General features: G+C 33.5%; 2 protein-coding genes across 51 annotated transcripts in view; one reads left to right on the top strand and one right to left on the bottom strand.

Annotated features, from left to right (window-relative positions):
- The first annotated feature begins 909 nt into the window (after positions 1 to 909).
- On the top strand, positions 910 to 4,650 carry LOC145966812 (uncharacterized). The gene is made up of 2 exons (XM_083091190.1): positions 910 to 2,126; positions 2,251 to 4,650. Exons 1-2 carry the CDS (start codon positions 1,285 to 1,287, stop codon positions 2,675 to 2,677), a joined length of 1,269 nt encoding a protein of 422 aa, XP_082947316.1. The 5' UTR covers positions 910 to 1,284; the 3' UTR covers positions 2,678 to 4,650.
- Positions 4,651 to 4,771: 121 nt separating this feature from the next.
- The window catches only part of Slo (calcium-activated potassium channel slo), a 103,026-nt gene continuing 91,085 nt past the window's right edge, over positions 4,772 to 16,712 (bottom strand). For 34 of the 50 annotated variants that reach the window (XM_083091457.1, XM_083091475.1, XM_083091459.1 and 31 more), the window contains 9 exons: positions 15,565 to 15,624; positions 13,763 to 14,159; positions 12,946 to 13,129; positions 12,752 to 12,817; positions 12,377 to 12,513; positions 12,086 to 12,198; positions 11,838 to 11,999; positions 11,211 to 11,304; positions 4,772 to 10,989 (listed from right to left, as the gene is read on the bottom strand). In XM_083091457.1, coding sequence (XP_082947583.1) covers positions 10,909 to 10,989; positions 11,211 to 11,304; positions 11,838 to 11,999; positions 12,086 to 12,198; positions 12,377 to 12,513; positions 12,752 to 12,817; positions 12,946 to 13,129; positions 13,763 to 14,159; positions 15,565 to 15,624 — 1,294 coding nt within the window. In that variant the 3' untranslated portion in view covers positions 4,772 to 10,908. The remainder of the gene's footprint in view (positions 10,990 to 11,210; positions 11,305 to 11,837; positions 12,000 to 12,085; positions 12,199 to 12,376; positions 12,514 to 12,751; positions 12,818 to 12,945; positions 13,130 to 13,762; positions 14,160 to 15,564; positions 15,625 to 16,712) is intronic. The other 16 variants (XM_083091499.1, XM_083091493.1, XM_083091501.1 and 13 more) reach the window with 3 other exon arrangements.

The raw sequence follows: 16,712 nt of genomic DNA on the forward strand, positions 1-16,712 counted from the left end.
TTATACTACTACAATACTTAATTTCGAATTCTTACATCATATAACGTGATCTATTAAAAATTCGCTAAAGTACATCAGAAAAGTTATTGGTTTGTGGCACGTGCAGCACGTGGGTTTTTTCTTATTCAGTGCATATGTAAGTACGACACGATGATAAGTATATATGTACAATATATATATATGTATATATATATATATATATATATATATATGTATATGTTAATAAGTTGAAAACGCATCATCTATTCAAACATCTGCTCTCATCCATAGGCGTATGCACTATTTCTCAACAATTTATTTACAAAATACCACAACATAAACTCAATAAATTGTTAAGTAAAAAAATATTTATAAAAGATACATATTTTATTACCATCACTTTTATATGTATTTCTTTGTTATCCTACTTATTTAACGTAGAATGCTTGATGCTTAATTTGAAAACAATAAAGTAAAAAAATGTTGCGTTATTTCCAAGACCTCTTCGCTTATTATATCTCTTTATATAATATAAATATAAAATATAAAATCTTTTTTTAATTTTAATTTTAAAATTTTTTATGATGTTTTTCTTAATATTAGATGTAACATTTTATATAATTTAAGAATATAAATTTAAAAACATAAAAAAAAGCGTGACTGTAATAATGCTCTTATTCGCCAATGACACTTCACTATGTATACATGGTTATAGATCCATATTAAGAATGCCAATAAAAAGTCATTATTCAATTTTGCAGTGTTATACAGAATGTGTCATATGCAACATATCTAATATTAGCTTCAATCAACACCAATAAAGGAAAAAATAGCAATATTCATGCGATCTTTTATCTTGCACGTGGTGAATCTCTTCGCGAATATATAAAAGTACCTGAATCCTTTGAATCAGATGACATGTCTTGCGAACATCGTGTCAGCGCATGAAATCGTGCGAGACAAATAATATCTGCGTGGTGTCTAAAGAAACGTGATATAGGTTGTGGTTTGTCAAAAATATCGTAAAATTGCATAACGCGTGACTAGACCGATAGCGCAGGACATTAATACTCTTTAATGTTTTTTTACGATCCGACCATTATACATTTCTAGCGGTAAGAATGCGCGTTTCTCCGTGATAAATAACGTCGCGATACCGATCAGCTTTGCAATCGAATCTGAGGCTACAGATTTAAGCTTGAAATATAAAATAGCTTGAAGATAAAATAAATCGGTATATCTAGAATAGTTCGATAAAAAAAGTGAAAATATTCTTATTTTTCGGATATTAACTTGTAAAAGACAATGTGCGAAGTCGAGATACAGAAAATCCTTCAGGATGAGCAATGCTTTGAAATAATTCGCAAGAAATTGCAACAAGACGCGATGGACGACTTCTCATTAATAAATTACGAAATCGTGCCGATAAATGAGGTAAATGGTTACATGGGTCAATACTTCAAATTGAAAGCCATTGTAGCGAAGTCACCGTTTGAGACGAAGAGCATTAATTTCTTCACCAAGATACCACCACCGGTCAACAGTCCGCTGTACAACCATTCTCAGTTATATGGTACATTCAAAAAGGAAGTTGCTCTCTATACCACTGTATTTCCGGAGATGTTGAACGATCTCGATAAGAGCTACATTCCAGAATGCTTCCTCGGGATCGAAAACGACGTTATCGTCCTCGAGGATATGGCTCACAGTGGTTATATGATGACTGACAAGTCCACGCCTTTTGATTTCGAGCACTGCGAGATCCTGATGAAGACGCTCGCCAAGTTCCACGCAAAGTCTTTCATCTTTGAACAACAATACAAGAAAACTTTGCACGACGAATTCTCTCACTGCATGCAGGAAACTCTCTGGCCTGCAGATGACAGGGCGAAGGCGATGTTCGATGCTTCTGTAAAAGGCACTGTCTCAATGATCGACTTATTGCCCAGATTGAACGATGATCAGCGCAGTAACTTCAAGGAGAAAATCGTGAAATTGTGCGTAGATCACATGGACAAACTATCGCCGTCGATAAAACATAAGAATGTACTATGCCATGGTGATCTATGGGCGAACAATGTACTGTTTAAATATGATGCCGATAAGAAACCTATTGAATGCTGCCTCATTGACTTCCAACTGGCAAGGTAATTGTGTGTGATTTTTTTCAAATTTATTGTAATTAAAATTTATTGTAACTAAAAAAATTAATATATTTACATATATGATAGGAAATAAGATTCATATCTGTCTTTTCTTATTTTAATGCAGATACAATCCACCAGCGCACGACATATTGTGCTTCCTTCAGTTCACGACAACACGAAAGCTACGAGAGAAACATAATGAGACGCTTTTCAGAATCTATTATGATTCCATGGCGATCGTCATGAAGGAGGCTGATCTGAACATATCAGATATTTTTTCTTGGGACGAATTTGTCGAGTCTATCCAAGATTTACGCATTATGTGCATAATTCATGGTATCCTCAACACACCGATCATGTTGCTGAAGCCTGAGGCAGCTAGTAAGTATTTTAGCGAGGAGCCGGAGCACCTCGAGAACATTTTGTATGTTGATAGAACGCCTCTCATTTGCGGACAATTCAAGGAAGTACCGGAATATCGTGCCCGTATGATAGACGGCTTACTAGACTTGTACGATTACATAATTGATTACAATTACACGATGCAATAATCAAACCGTAACGAGACAGTAAAATATCACATATTTCACTATACAAGTGTAGTTCACGAGTATAAAATTCGAAACAAGTATTGGAGTCAATTTAAGACTAATCAATATGGAAATCTGATATCAATAGATTCTTTAATAATTATATAAATTTATATCTTTTCGTCGTCAATAATATTTCGAACAAGTAAAGTATAATAAACGTGATGTTATGTGTGTAATATAAATAAAATGAAATTATTATATTTGGCTTTTAACAAAATAGAATATTAATTCTTTTAAATATATCAAAATTAATATAATTAATTATGTAATAAATTATGTAAAAATTAATTATAAATATTCTCTATTATAAATAGAGAAACACATTCGAAATATATTAACATGTGATAACTAATTTTCTTTAGCTGATTACAGCTGACGTGATAACATAAACGTATTTGAGAATCTATCTAATCTTACATTGTAACATAATCTATTAGTAGTACAATATTTACAAAGCTTTTTAACATTACGTACTATTAAAGACAAACCTCGAAATATGCTTTATCAAAAAATTAATGCAAGAATATAATTAAATATTAATTATATATAATTAAAAAGGTGTAAATTAATTAGATGAAAAATAACGATATGTTGATAGAATATTAAAAATAATAAGTTATTAACCCCTTTACTGTCAGTGACCTCTATAGGGGCCAAAAAAATTCGTCCCACTTTTGCTTCATGACCTCTATAGGGGCATCTTGAAAAAAACATGTTATTACTGTATGTTATTACGATTTGGTTGTCCTTGGGTATTTTAAGGTTTCTGAGGTCGCTGAATTCGAATCTGAAATCAGAATTTCGAACTTCAAAATGGCGGATCAAAATTCAAAATAATTTTGGGTTTGAATAAAAATGGGTTTCTCATCGTTTTTGGGGTCGCCGAATTCGAATCTAATATCAGATTTTCCAAATTAAAAATTGCAAATTTAATATGGCGGACCAGAACAAATAGTTGCCATACATAAAAGATGTACACTTTTTTCTTCAATTACTTATAAATCCCGCTATCTGCCGAATCCAGAGTCACGAATTATCAAATCAAGCTGTTTGCACAGAGGTGGAAACGTATACCAGTTTTCAAGAAATAAAAAAAATGAAAAAACGGAGTCAATAACCGCCACGTCCTCGATTCGTGACTCTGGGTTCGGCAGAGAGCGGGATTTAAAAATAATTGAAGAGAAAAATATACAACCTTTGTGTATGTCAACTATTTGTTCGAACTCTGGTCCGCCATATTGAATTTGCCATTTTCAATTTGGAAAATCTGATATTAGATTTGGATTTTGCAACCCCAAAAATAATACACATTTTTACTGAAATCCAAAATTATTTTGAATTTTAATCCGCCATATTGGATTCACCATTTTGAATTTTGTAATTCTGGCTTCAGATTCGGATTCGGCGACCTCAATAATATTTATACAGACGTATTCATGCAATTTTAAAAACTTTTTTCTTCAACACACTTTTGGCACGGAAAATTTCTTTTCGCTTGATAGTGAAGGGGTTAATAAGCTTACGTGACTTCGTACATGAGTACTTATTTTGAACGCATAAAATTGTGCAATTACTAATAACAATTATATATCAGTAATTTGTTTTGCATATAGTGATAACTCTTTGTGACATTGCGTTCTAGGTATAATTGGGGATATTTTTTAAAGTAAATTTTATTAACAATCAATTAAATATATCTCCAAAAGAGACGTATCATGTTTCTTCATTCTTTTAAGAAATCTTAATAATTATTATCTTATCTATTACACAAGTAAACAATCACATATGCACTCTTAAATGCAAGCAATTTATAGATTGCACGTGATATTAGCGTAATCCTGTATATTTTTAGAGTATAATTGTGTGATTAATGATTGTAAAATAATATTAAATTGTTGAGAATAACAAATTTGAATAAAATTGTAGACATAAAATAATATCTTATACTTACCTATGTTAGACTTTGTCCTATGAAGCTTTTCTACATGTAACGTAAAAAAGTTAATGCATTATTTTCTTAATAGAAAATTTTAATAAAACAATTTAAATATGTATCGCTTTAAAATAAAAATTTATTTTAAAATAAGAGTTAAGAATTTACAAACTTTGTCATTAATAATATAAAAATATGAATTAATTTAATCATTTGCATCTAACTGTATTGAACATCTAACTATATAAAACATTATAATTTAAAGTATGAGTTTTTTATATAGATTAAAAAATTACAAATAATATTAAAAATATTATTAAAAAATTCATAGTGTTTAAATCGAAGTTTCTATTCCAATTTCGATATTTTCGAAGAACAAATAGAAGAGAAATAATGATATGTACAATATACATATATTAGAAATAATGATATATAGAATATATATTAAAATTTTCTCTGATGTTAATCCAATATCGTTAAACATTTTAAATATTTAATATGCAATCTCTTCCAATAACGAGGCAATATGCCGCGTCTGCCGAAGATAACTGAAAAAATAATCTTCTCTTTTGTTATAATGTCGTTGCATTGTACTATTAATTATGTATCTATCAACTATATGTACAAATATAAATCATGAGCGTACGGATAATCCTGTCAGCATATCGAACAGACTCGAAGAGAAACAACCGTTATCGAAATGAATTGAAGAGGCGTTTAATTTTGTTTTCATCACATATTACGAAACAATTCTATGCCAACAGCTTCATCCTGCTCAACACAGGTTTGTAAAGTACTTGTCTTTTTATTACAAAGTGACGTGGATTCGCATATCGAAACGCGAGGCATAAGGGGGCTCTGGGGGACTTTTTTACTTTTATGTATATAATTATTTATATCATCAATTATAATGAATATATAGTTATGTACAATATTGAATCTCATTCTTTAACAATAACATCAACAACATGATTAAACAACGTTCCTCATTGGTACACAAATTGTAAATGTACAGATAAAAAAGCATTAGATGAGGTCAATGAGGCATTGAAGGTGGCATACGCTCAGCGCGCCTTAATTCCCTCTTCTCTTTATACATTTTTTAAATCCTCATATATATATTTATATCTCGAATCACTTCGAGTTCTTTGTTCGATTTTTCATGGGCTTACTTATATTTATATATATATATAATTATATATATTTATATATTTATATATATACTCTGAAGTATTATACTTCTTTTAGATACACACGTTCACATACACACAAATGCGTCACATTTGCTCCACGCGACGCAACGAGAATATGACAACGTTGATGATATTGATTGAATCAGTGCGCGATTTAATTCTTAAAGAGAGTGCATGAGCGATTCGCGACGCGCGATTGGCAAGTCATAAATTTCTTTGTAAATTTTAATACACCTGATAAATATACAATCGTCTTTTTTAAAAATAATATCACAAGAATCATCACATATAATAACACGAAAAATTTACCATAATCAATGATGTAAACTTTACATATACCAAAAAAATGTGGTAAATTATTCAAACATCAAGAACGAATTAATAGCTGCCGAAATTTTTTTAGTTTGACTCGCCCCGCGCGACGCAAATCTCGACCAATCATCTAAAACTTTACACAAGGCTCCGACAAGATTTCTTTTTTTTTTTTTGTCGCTTAATAATAAACGACTTCCACAAAATCTAACGTACGAATTTGTTTTATTTTCGTATAGAATCGCATCAATGCGAGACAGAATCATCGAAGCTCTCTCTCAAAGCTTTCTCTAGTGCTTAAGGACTCATTTGCACACTCGTAGTTCGCCGATAAACGTTTCTTTGCAAGAAGACTCGAAGATAGCAAAAGGAGAAAGGAAAACAAATGTATAAATAAGCATTTCTCGAGAACAAAACGATACGCACGCATCTGAGACATGTTCATCAATCGAGGTTTTCGCATTACGCGGCTTTCTCACAGCCAACTCCATTTTCTCACGATTTCTTCTCTCTCATCAAAATACACGAGCTTGACAAAATAAAGAATTTCAGGATTCAACTTCATGCTGCATTCGTGACAATTACTATACTCATGAAGAATTTCCAAAACTTGATATTAGCAAACGCGATATCTTTATAGAATGCGTTTAAAAAAGGCAGAATTTTCGCGTAATAAAATTAAAAATTATTTTTTCCTATAATTTTAATAAAATTTTAAGAAATTATTACATTTCCTTAAACAATCAATTTTGAATCAAATTTTAAATTGATAATTTTTTTTCTTATTATAAAATTATTTAAAAGAGTTTGTGATTTTTAAATTAAAATTGTCAAAATTTTGTTTAGTATTCAGAACTAAGCTTAACAAAGCCATTAAAAATATTCGAATGTAATTCAATAATGTAATTAATAATGAATAATATATCTCTACTAATTCCTATCTTTTTAGATCTTAGATGCATCTACACATTACGCACTTGGTATCTTTCATAACTACTTCCATTAAATTTTCACAAATGAGAAAACAAAATCTCTTTTCATCTATTTTCAAAGTTTTGTTAAGGATGCAGAGTAAGAAGCAATTACACATATCGACATGTTCCCCACTTTCTTCTCTCCTCTCGCAATCTCTCTTCTCTTATTTTTTTCTCTTCGTTAAATGTTCGAGTCACGTTATCTCGAGACTGATGAAATTACGGGCGATTGAGAGCAACAGGAAAGACGAGGAAAGACGCACGGAATTCGATTGTTGCGAAAATACAATGTCCATTTATGCGAATACCGTTCCGCCCGCGAGAAACGCGGCGAAGCGCGCAAGCTTCTCGGCTAAATCAGATCGCATCGAAAACATAGTCTTGTAATCATCGTTCTTCAACATCATGATTCAACACACAAATCACAAAAATCCCACTATTCCAAACAAATATTAAATATTTTTAACGCTGTGAAATTGTATAGATAAATAAACATATATAACGCTCACGATCGATTTAGTTATAAAAATATTTAATTGCCTGACAATTGAAAACCTCAGAAAGGAAAAAATATTCAATGTATCTACTTGCTTGAAATATAACTAATTATATTTATTGTGTTAAGAATCCACAATGCGTGAAATTTATAATATCTTTATAGGAGAATGTTAAAATATAATTCTATATATTTTTTAAATAAAGCAATTATTTGCATCATCACTAATGTACAGTTAACATGTCAAAACTTCAAAATCCTTTCATGGATTACCTGTATTCCAACGTGTATTTCTGTTTTACAGGCTGCAAATTGGAGAAATACAGAGCGTTTGCTTTGCAACTCAAAATTTTCTAGTTTCTGACGAAAATATATACGCTTCAAAAAAAGTTTTGCACCATTCAAATTTTCACTAAATGGTATATATGTAAGTGTAAGTATATATATTGCCTGAATTGAATAAAAAGTTCATCTGTCAGATAAACCAATTACTAAAAAAAAATTATTTGCATTTCTTCCTATCCGAATATAAAGATGTGGCATAATAAGCAGATGCAAAACTATATTTGGCGTGTGTTAATAATGAGGCATTTTGCACTGTAGCTTCGCGCAATCTGGGAATAGAAACTAGATTTCTGTTACGATATTTTTCTCGCAAAACGTCTCGGAAAACATGAGAACTTACGATCTTGCATGAATAATCCCTCGGGCTACTTGCATTGACGGCCCGCTGAATCAACTAAATTTCTTTTCTATTTCTCTCAAGTGAGCGTATATTTCATGATATTTTTCAATTATTAATCTTGTTTCTTTCTTTCGTCTGCACTTTATAGAAGAATAACTACTCGCTGGCCAGAAATTTAGTTAAATCAGAACTGTCAATGCAGTTGAGTCCTGCATCTCTTCATCGCTACGTGTCCTTTGTACTTCGCAGGGTGCGTGCCCGCTCGCGCGCCTCGCCTTGCTCTTTCTTTTGCCGCACACTCGAGCTATACATAGAAAGTTATGTACAACGATATTAACACGAACTGCAGTGGCAGTGAACAGTGCACATGGATATTGCAAACAGCAGCAGCAGCAGCAACAGCAGCAGCAGCAGCAGTAGCGGCGGCGGCGGCGGCGGCGGCGGCGGCGGCAACGACGATGACGACGATTATACAAGGTGTATGCGTAATACGAAACACGGCAGCGACTACCACAGCTAGTTTTTAATCTGTCTGCTTCGTAATCTTTGTTCATTTTTTTTTATTTTACCGCTTGCATCCTGTCGATTGTGGATTTCCGATCCTGTGACGATCGAACGCGAAATAGGCGTGACCGACATCAGTATCGTGCATTTATATCGTCGTCACGATTCTTTTCTCGTCCTTAATCTTCTTCTGTTTCTTCCGCTTTTCTGTGTTGCTCAGCTTTTTGAAGAACAATCTCGTGTACATGTACATATGTATATCCGTTTGCGCCGCACTCGCGCGCGCGTTGATCCTTTTCGATCTCATTCTCGATTTATACGTGTGTGTGTATAGATGTCTAATGTGTGTGTATGTGTGTAAATACATGTATGAGGAACGAATTGTAAATCGTATATATGTAACTGCGCGCGCGCGCGCGCGTGCGTCGTTATGTACATGTCTTGTCTCGTACGCATGTAATTACATGTGCGTGTTTTCAGTGTACGAGTCCATTTTCACGCGCACACATCGGTATGCGCAGCGGGAAAAAGATCAAAGTATGAGAGAGTGTATGTGAGAAGAAATAGAGTATTTGTATATAAGTGTATTCGTGTATTTTTTCTTACATATATGTATATTTTTCTTTTATATATGTATACATATATATGTACGTTTATATGTATATATACATATATATATATATATATATATATATATATATATATATATATATACACATATCTTATACATATATATGTATGTATGCATGTACACACATATACATATATATATGTATGTATGTATGTATGTACACACACGTGAGTTTCACAAAAATATATAAAAAAGAGAATGTCTATGTATACATATATATATATGTGCATATATACCTATAATGTATATATACCGATATAGACGATTTTCATACTTAAATTTGTGTGGAAAAGGGTGTACTTCATCATAATTATTTATATATATATATATACGTATATATATATATACATATATATATAGAACCTGTAGAAAGTGCTTCTGATTGAGATTTTTTTGTTTCATTAGCCATAAAACAAGACACACGAGGTAAGGATTGCGCGTAGTAGTCCGGCATTACGTTTGCCCTGGCATTCGATTCACGTCGAATGCGGCCACCGTCTATAAAAGACGACGAGAGGAATCTCTCTCAAGATGAGACGTTGGACGAACGAATTCAGTTCGTTGCACTTCCACTGGACTTCGCTCTCTCTTTCCCTTATGCCTCCCCTCATCGCCTTCTCACAGCTCACTCGTTAAACAACGGTGTTCTCTTAGGTAGTGTATTATATACATTAACACGTGCCAAGATGAATTATACTATGACGGTAAGTGTTCTTCCGTTTCCACCGCGCACAGGATATTGCAATTCCACAGCGCTCGTCGAGATTAAGCCATGTGCTAAACTTCAAGCTATATCCCCCTCCCCTCTCCCACCGTCCGCTTTCTTCGTTCCCGGTTGTGGAGGGCCGATGGGAGCTTGATAACACAGTGTTACGCTTTGCGAAATGTTTGATTCAGTCCTGACGCCGTTGTCTTCGGGCGAAGACGATTATTCTTATGTTAGCTCAAATAAAGAAAGAGAGACGTGTAGCTACCCTCAGACCGCATAACATTATGCCACTTTCCGTTGTCCCTTTGCGTCTTCTTCTCCTCGCATATTTTCTTTATCCTATTCTACTCGTCCTCTCACTTCAGTACAATACTCGTTCATTAGGTTTCTGAGTCTTTGTCCATCAGTTCGCGCATCAATTCCCGAGATATTCGACAATTCAGTAAAAATATATATAATCGCATTACACGGCAAACAAAGTAAAACGAAATCCTTGAGAAATGATCGAATCGGCGAATAAGCTTAAATAATATTTGCATTGTTGTTGTGCATACTGATGAATCGAGAAAATAAACGAATACGATTCACTGTTTTTTGCGACCGATAATAACTCGTTGATGATGCGCAATACGACAATGATGTTCCTCGACGAAGACGAGACGATTGCAGGGACGACGGGCGGCACAATAATTTCTAACGCATGATTAGATGTAGGAATATGGTCCGTCGGTGAGGGCGCTACACAGCAACAATCAGGAGGAGTCGTCCTTGCCTCGGGCACCTCTGCTCGGTCTGTATTCAAGACCTGGATCGAACTGCATCAGCACGAAAACCTGGCAATTTGAAATTAGACCGATAAAACGATTGTATTTATTTATTTTATTTTTTTGCTTGTTACAGATTGTTCTATCTGTATTTTTAATTAACGTGATATATTAAATTGTGTCAATTACATATAAATTATTGGACTTTTATGTTTTTGCGTTACTAAATAGTAATACAATTTGCTGTAAATTTTGAAAGAGATATAATTTGATTATTTAAAACATTGTACCTGATCCGTGGGTAATAATGTGAAGTCATCGGGTGGATTTGTGATCACGTATCGTTTGGAAGAGGCGTCGCACGACGAGCTAGTGTCTCGAAACCTAGAAGATTCAAATATATGTCAGCAAGTAAGACTATAACGCGAATACATCGACGACAACACGAGCTATAACTATATATACACCAAGTATATAACTAAACTAATCAAAGACGAGCTAAGTATTAAGCTAAACTAAAGAGAGAGTATAAATTAAGCTAAACTAAATTAAACGATGTGGACGTACGTGACGAATAACTAAACGCTAAATAAACAACGAGATGACATAAAGATAGAAAGAGAGAATAGTAAAAAATGATAGGTATTTTTTGGATGAGGGCAACTTACAATCGTTGCTTCATTACTTTCGTTTTCATGATGCAAAAACGCAAAGTGCAAAAAATGTGCGGCAAGTAAATCATAATCAAGTCGCATAGTAAGTATACGTGAGTATAGTAAGAGATAATAAACGGCGGTACAATAATGGCAGCAATTAGAGAAGTCGCTGTTCTCAAACGGTAATATATACAATGTATGTAGAATGTGCGTAAGGGTAATCCAATAAATACCATCGAGAGAGAGAAAAAAGTCCGGTACCTGTACCTGTACAGACCAATGCACAGCATTCCGTACGACTTTAATGCTGAGACAAAGAGGTCACCGTACTTGCCTCCCTCGCCATACTGAGCCAATGGCCCGTCGTACAACGCGATCTGACCAACACGACACCGATCTCTATTGGACAGGCTATCTGCCGTACTGCAAATTAAATAACGTATATCGCGTCAAGATTCCTTTCGAAAAATTAAAATAGATAGACAACAGATATATTTTCAATATCTAACCTGTACCCTCCCCTTAAACCTGCCCCTTCAGCCAGGATCAACTCCAATTCGGGTGTAGCTCCACCGGTGATCAATGACCGAATCAGAGTCAGCGCATTTTGATTGAAATATGTCTATAAAAGTAGATAAAATTGTAGATATGTATAGTCTACGTTTTCCATGTTATGTTCGTATAGTACTTCAAGAAGAGAGAGAATGTTGAAAATTATTGCGAGAAACATGTTTTGAAAAATATACATATTATTGATTCATGGCTATACATAGTCGGAACAATGAATTTTTAACACTGACCGTCGACATGAGAGAATCTAATACGCTGACTGCAAAGGCAGTGCCGCAGGCGAACGGTTGTGTGAGGTAGAGTTCCGTGTCCGGGTCATCGTCGTCGTCCTGGTCAAGGAACTGCACGTTGCTGTCATTTACAAGTTCTAGAACAGCGAAAAATGGCAATCAGCAATGGCTTTGATATTAATATCAAGATATTTGTCATGAAAATATAAAACTTTTGTCTGTGCGAAAAATGATTCGATATGATGACTGTTTCTATGAAAAATATAATTTTCTTTTAATCAATTAAATATGATGATATTTGACAGTTTTTATTTTCGTACATTAGAATAACAAGTATATAAAAATATAAAGATTTGTTAGAATCTTTCTTATTACCTGTAATCATTGGCACATTTGCTCCGTAAACGGATCCCCGCCGCTGCAAAACGATCGGGCTGCCAACTGCAATAAAATTGTTTGTTGTACATAATTTGCACGTTTTATTTAATATATAATATAGTTTTAAAGATTTCTCCACCAATTTCGCATAAATGTTAATAATCTTCATGCTAATAAATCTTCAGGCGTACCTTGGCTAAGCACGCCGATTGTATCGTCGAAAGTCATAGCCTTGATATTGAGGGACGCGAGAATGGCCTCCTTGTCGGCGAGGGTGGGGTCATCATTGCTAGGCACTTTTGCCGACAGGATGCAACACATGTCACATAGATTCACGTTAACGGCACGTAAATCGGCTCTACTTAATGGCGAACCCTGTGAAACATCATTCGAATCAAATGAAAAATACTGAAGGTTCTTAAGCAAAAAAAAAATACAGAAAGATTTCCATCGCATCCTTGAAAATAATTTTTCATTATCATCATTTTGCATTAACATTGTGCTTTTCGAGTTTTCTCGCTAATTTAATAATATTGGATATAAAAATCTTGTAATAGTTAACAACGATTTTTTAAATATCTTCTATCTGTATAATACAGCGACAATATGCAAGATATCTCAGATCATGCGTTTATTCAATCAGAAGTATATATATAATTTGCTGGCTTTTCTCACTTCGATACATTGATAAAACCTATGATATTATTTAATATTGTATTATATTTAACCATTAAAATTAAAATAGTTCGTCAAAATCAAAATTTTTATTTACCTTTTTAACATAAATTTTTAATTTATTATTTAATTTCGTATATATTGCGAGAGATAGATCAAGAAATTATTACTAATAATGTGATTAAACTTTTATATTAAAAAAAATTAATTAATATAAGGAACTTATGCCCAAAAAAACCAGGCAAGTCAGAGATGTTCTATACTACACGATAATAAAAAAAATTTGCATTACTGCCTGGAATAACTGTTTTGTAAACAAGAACAGATTCTCACATTTAGAACCGATATCTTCGGTAGATTCTGTAACATTTTCCACTCGCGGCGTATGTAGTCCACCGATCCGACTATCACTACATGTTTAAGCTCGTGGTAATGAAAATTGGAAGCTCGTAATGGCATGACAAGGTTTCTCAGTCCGATGAGAGGCGAGTCGGGATCGGCGAACAGGCAGACGACGACGTGTCCGTTGAGGACTGTCATCGCCGCTTGATTACGATCCAGTATGCAGTCTTCGAGGTTGCGAGAGGGACTCCAGTGGAACATCCCCGTCGAGTCGTATTTCATCTCGGTCTTCTCGAAATCGAAATCTTTCGCTTGATCATCAGCGATCCCGACCTGAAGACCACCATTGTTGTTGACGTTCGTGCCAGCCGAGGCTCTGCTCGTTGGCCTGAAAAAAATCACATTTTACGATTATATGAATGAAACTACAGATGTGAAACTGTCATTGTCAATTGCATTATGAAGGAACAATAGTTTTATACTAATCTATAATAGAAGATATCGATACAGAGAGAGAAAAAATCTTAAAGAAATTGCATTTAAAATTCCTACGAAATCTTTTGTTAAATAAAAAAAATTGTAAATCCACACTTCCGCATGCATTTCATATACATCATATAATTTTATGTCATCTAACTGTTGTTGTTACTTTCTATATCTCAAAACGAAATGAGTAAGATAATAGATTATTATAGATTAAAGCAAATATAAAAAAATATAAAAGAATATTCGAAGATATTACATTGTCTTACTTGCGTGCATATAAATGCAGTGTATGAGTAATAAGCAGAATTGCCTTTATAAAATTTAGAATTTTGCACTTTAATAGCGAATATCATGAAGTGGCTAAAGCGACTTACGAAATCGAAGTCTATTTAAATTTACCTTGCCACGAAAATTGCATAGTTCGTTGGAAATTAATTCGATCAGTCTTATTAGAGTATAAGAAACACTGATCGATATAACATTATTTCTTGAACGTGTTATGCGAAAGTTTTGCACGTATTCCCATATATGACACTCACGTATTTTACGAGTGTTTTTAATGCCAGTCGCACATGTTTTCCGAGATTGAGTATCCTCGTAAAACTCGTGGACTTTTATACTTTTTGCGCTACGACATGTAACTGCAACACGGCGCGCAACTTCAAATACGTAATGTTCGCGATGGATAATTTAACAGCAAGCATAATATACTGTCCGCTTGTGGTAGGCTGGCTGTTGCTAATAATTTACCTTATGTTATTATAAAATTTTTAAAGCAAAAATATCGATTTACGATTCACATCAAATTTAACGGATTAATATTTTATATTAACTATTAAAATTAAGTTTCGATGACCTTCGGAAAAAAACGCAAAATTGTGCAATTGATTTTTTTTGATAGTACAATAAAATAAATATTTTTTTTTAAATAATAGAGATGATAAAAAAATATTAAAAATTTTTACACAGAAAATTACCGTATCACAAAATACATAAAATGCATATCTACAAGTTTGATTGTTCTACGATCTACTCCTACTGGTATCAAATTTTTGATTATGTCGTAATGACTGAAACTCAAATTCTAAATAGAAATGTATAATATTCTTAGTAGATCTTTTATCGTAAAAGAGAGCTACTCGTTTTCAGGCTTAATAAACATTTTGTCCTAGATTTTCACTTAAGAATACAACATGCACGAGAGAGAAGCATTATTAAATAGTAGTGTTCATTATTAACTAGTAGTAGGATAAAGCAGTCGCATAATCACGTCACAATACAAGATAGCGTTAACAACAGAAGCGTACATGAGCTTTTTGACTTCGTAGGCGAGATGGTAGCCAGCGTATGCGGACTCCTCTTGCGATCTGGAATCAGAAGGTTGCGTAACGTTGGATCTGTTATCAGATGACTTTTTTCTGATTTTTTGGTCCACGATGAGAAAGACATAATGATGACAGTGATGAATGATTCTCTAGGCAATTATATCAATACAATATTCTTCGATCTTTCTGTTAATCGTGAAATAAAATATTGTAACTTATAAAACACGTGTCAACCTTATTACGAATAATAAGAGCTGCATAATAAGATCTGAATAATAAGATTGCAAAAGAGCAGGAACTACACGTTTGTTGACAAAAGGCATTAATCGTTCAAATCTTTCCGAATAACAGCAGAAACGGTGAAAACTAATCTAACGGACGTGTATAACAGGTTCATCGGAAAATGTCAACGACCACCTGTAGCCTATAACTTGCACCGATAGCATAGTAGTACGAGTGGCTATCTTTCTCGCGCGAACGATTTCTCTCGTGATTTATGCGAATCGTTTATCGTTCAAGTTTGCCGCACCTTTTGTCAACAATTGACTGAAACGATAGAAAGCACATTGATCTTTCTCGTTTCCAACAAGATTGTCTCTAATATTTTATTATGCGATTACACGATTCTCGAAGTTAATTAAGAAAAATTACTCCGATTAGGCTACATGTCTCATGCATACAAGAAACAATAATATTTTTCCAAACATGAAAAATTAGGCCGACTATTATAGAATTTAACTATTCGATAATTACATATCAATTATATATTTCTCTCGTAATTTCGCCGATTCATAAAGGTGAAAAATTATATTCTATCACATATGAATGAATGATTCTGGATCGCATCAAAGATCTCTACCGAGAATTGGCACACGTTAAATTTTTGCGGGTTACATGGCTCGTTTGTTTAACAATTTTTAGAAACATGCTAATCGGAGAAAAACGAATGCATAGGTTGTTGATACATTAATGTGCAGATCATCCTAGTGCACTCGATTAAAATAGGTCTTATTAACGGATTAATAACATTTAAGTGAACGATACACGCATTTACAGAAAAAAAATAAATATAAAAGGCACATATTTAAAACTGCATTTACTTTGTAATGTTATATATCATTAGGTTATTC

The sequence above is a fragment of the Camponotus vicinus genome, unplaced genomic scaffold (assembly GCF_025532165.1).
Source record: "Camponotus vicinus isolate PSW18456_S1 unplaced genomic scaffold, iyCamVici1.0 SCAF_2, whole genome shotgun sequence".
Lineage (NCBI taxonomy): Eukaryota > Metazoa > Arthropoda > Insecta > Hymenoptera > Formicidae > Camponotus > Camponotus vicinus.

Coding starts and splice junctions, on each gene's coding strand:
- LOC145966812 (XM_083091190.1), top strand. CDS start 1,285: ATGTGCGAAGTCGAGATACAGAAAATCCTTCAGGATGAGCAATGCTTT. Junction 2,127..2,250: donor ATTGACTTCCAACTGGCAAG/GTAATTGTGTGT, acceptor ATTTTAATGCAG/ATACAATCCACCAGCGCACG.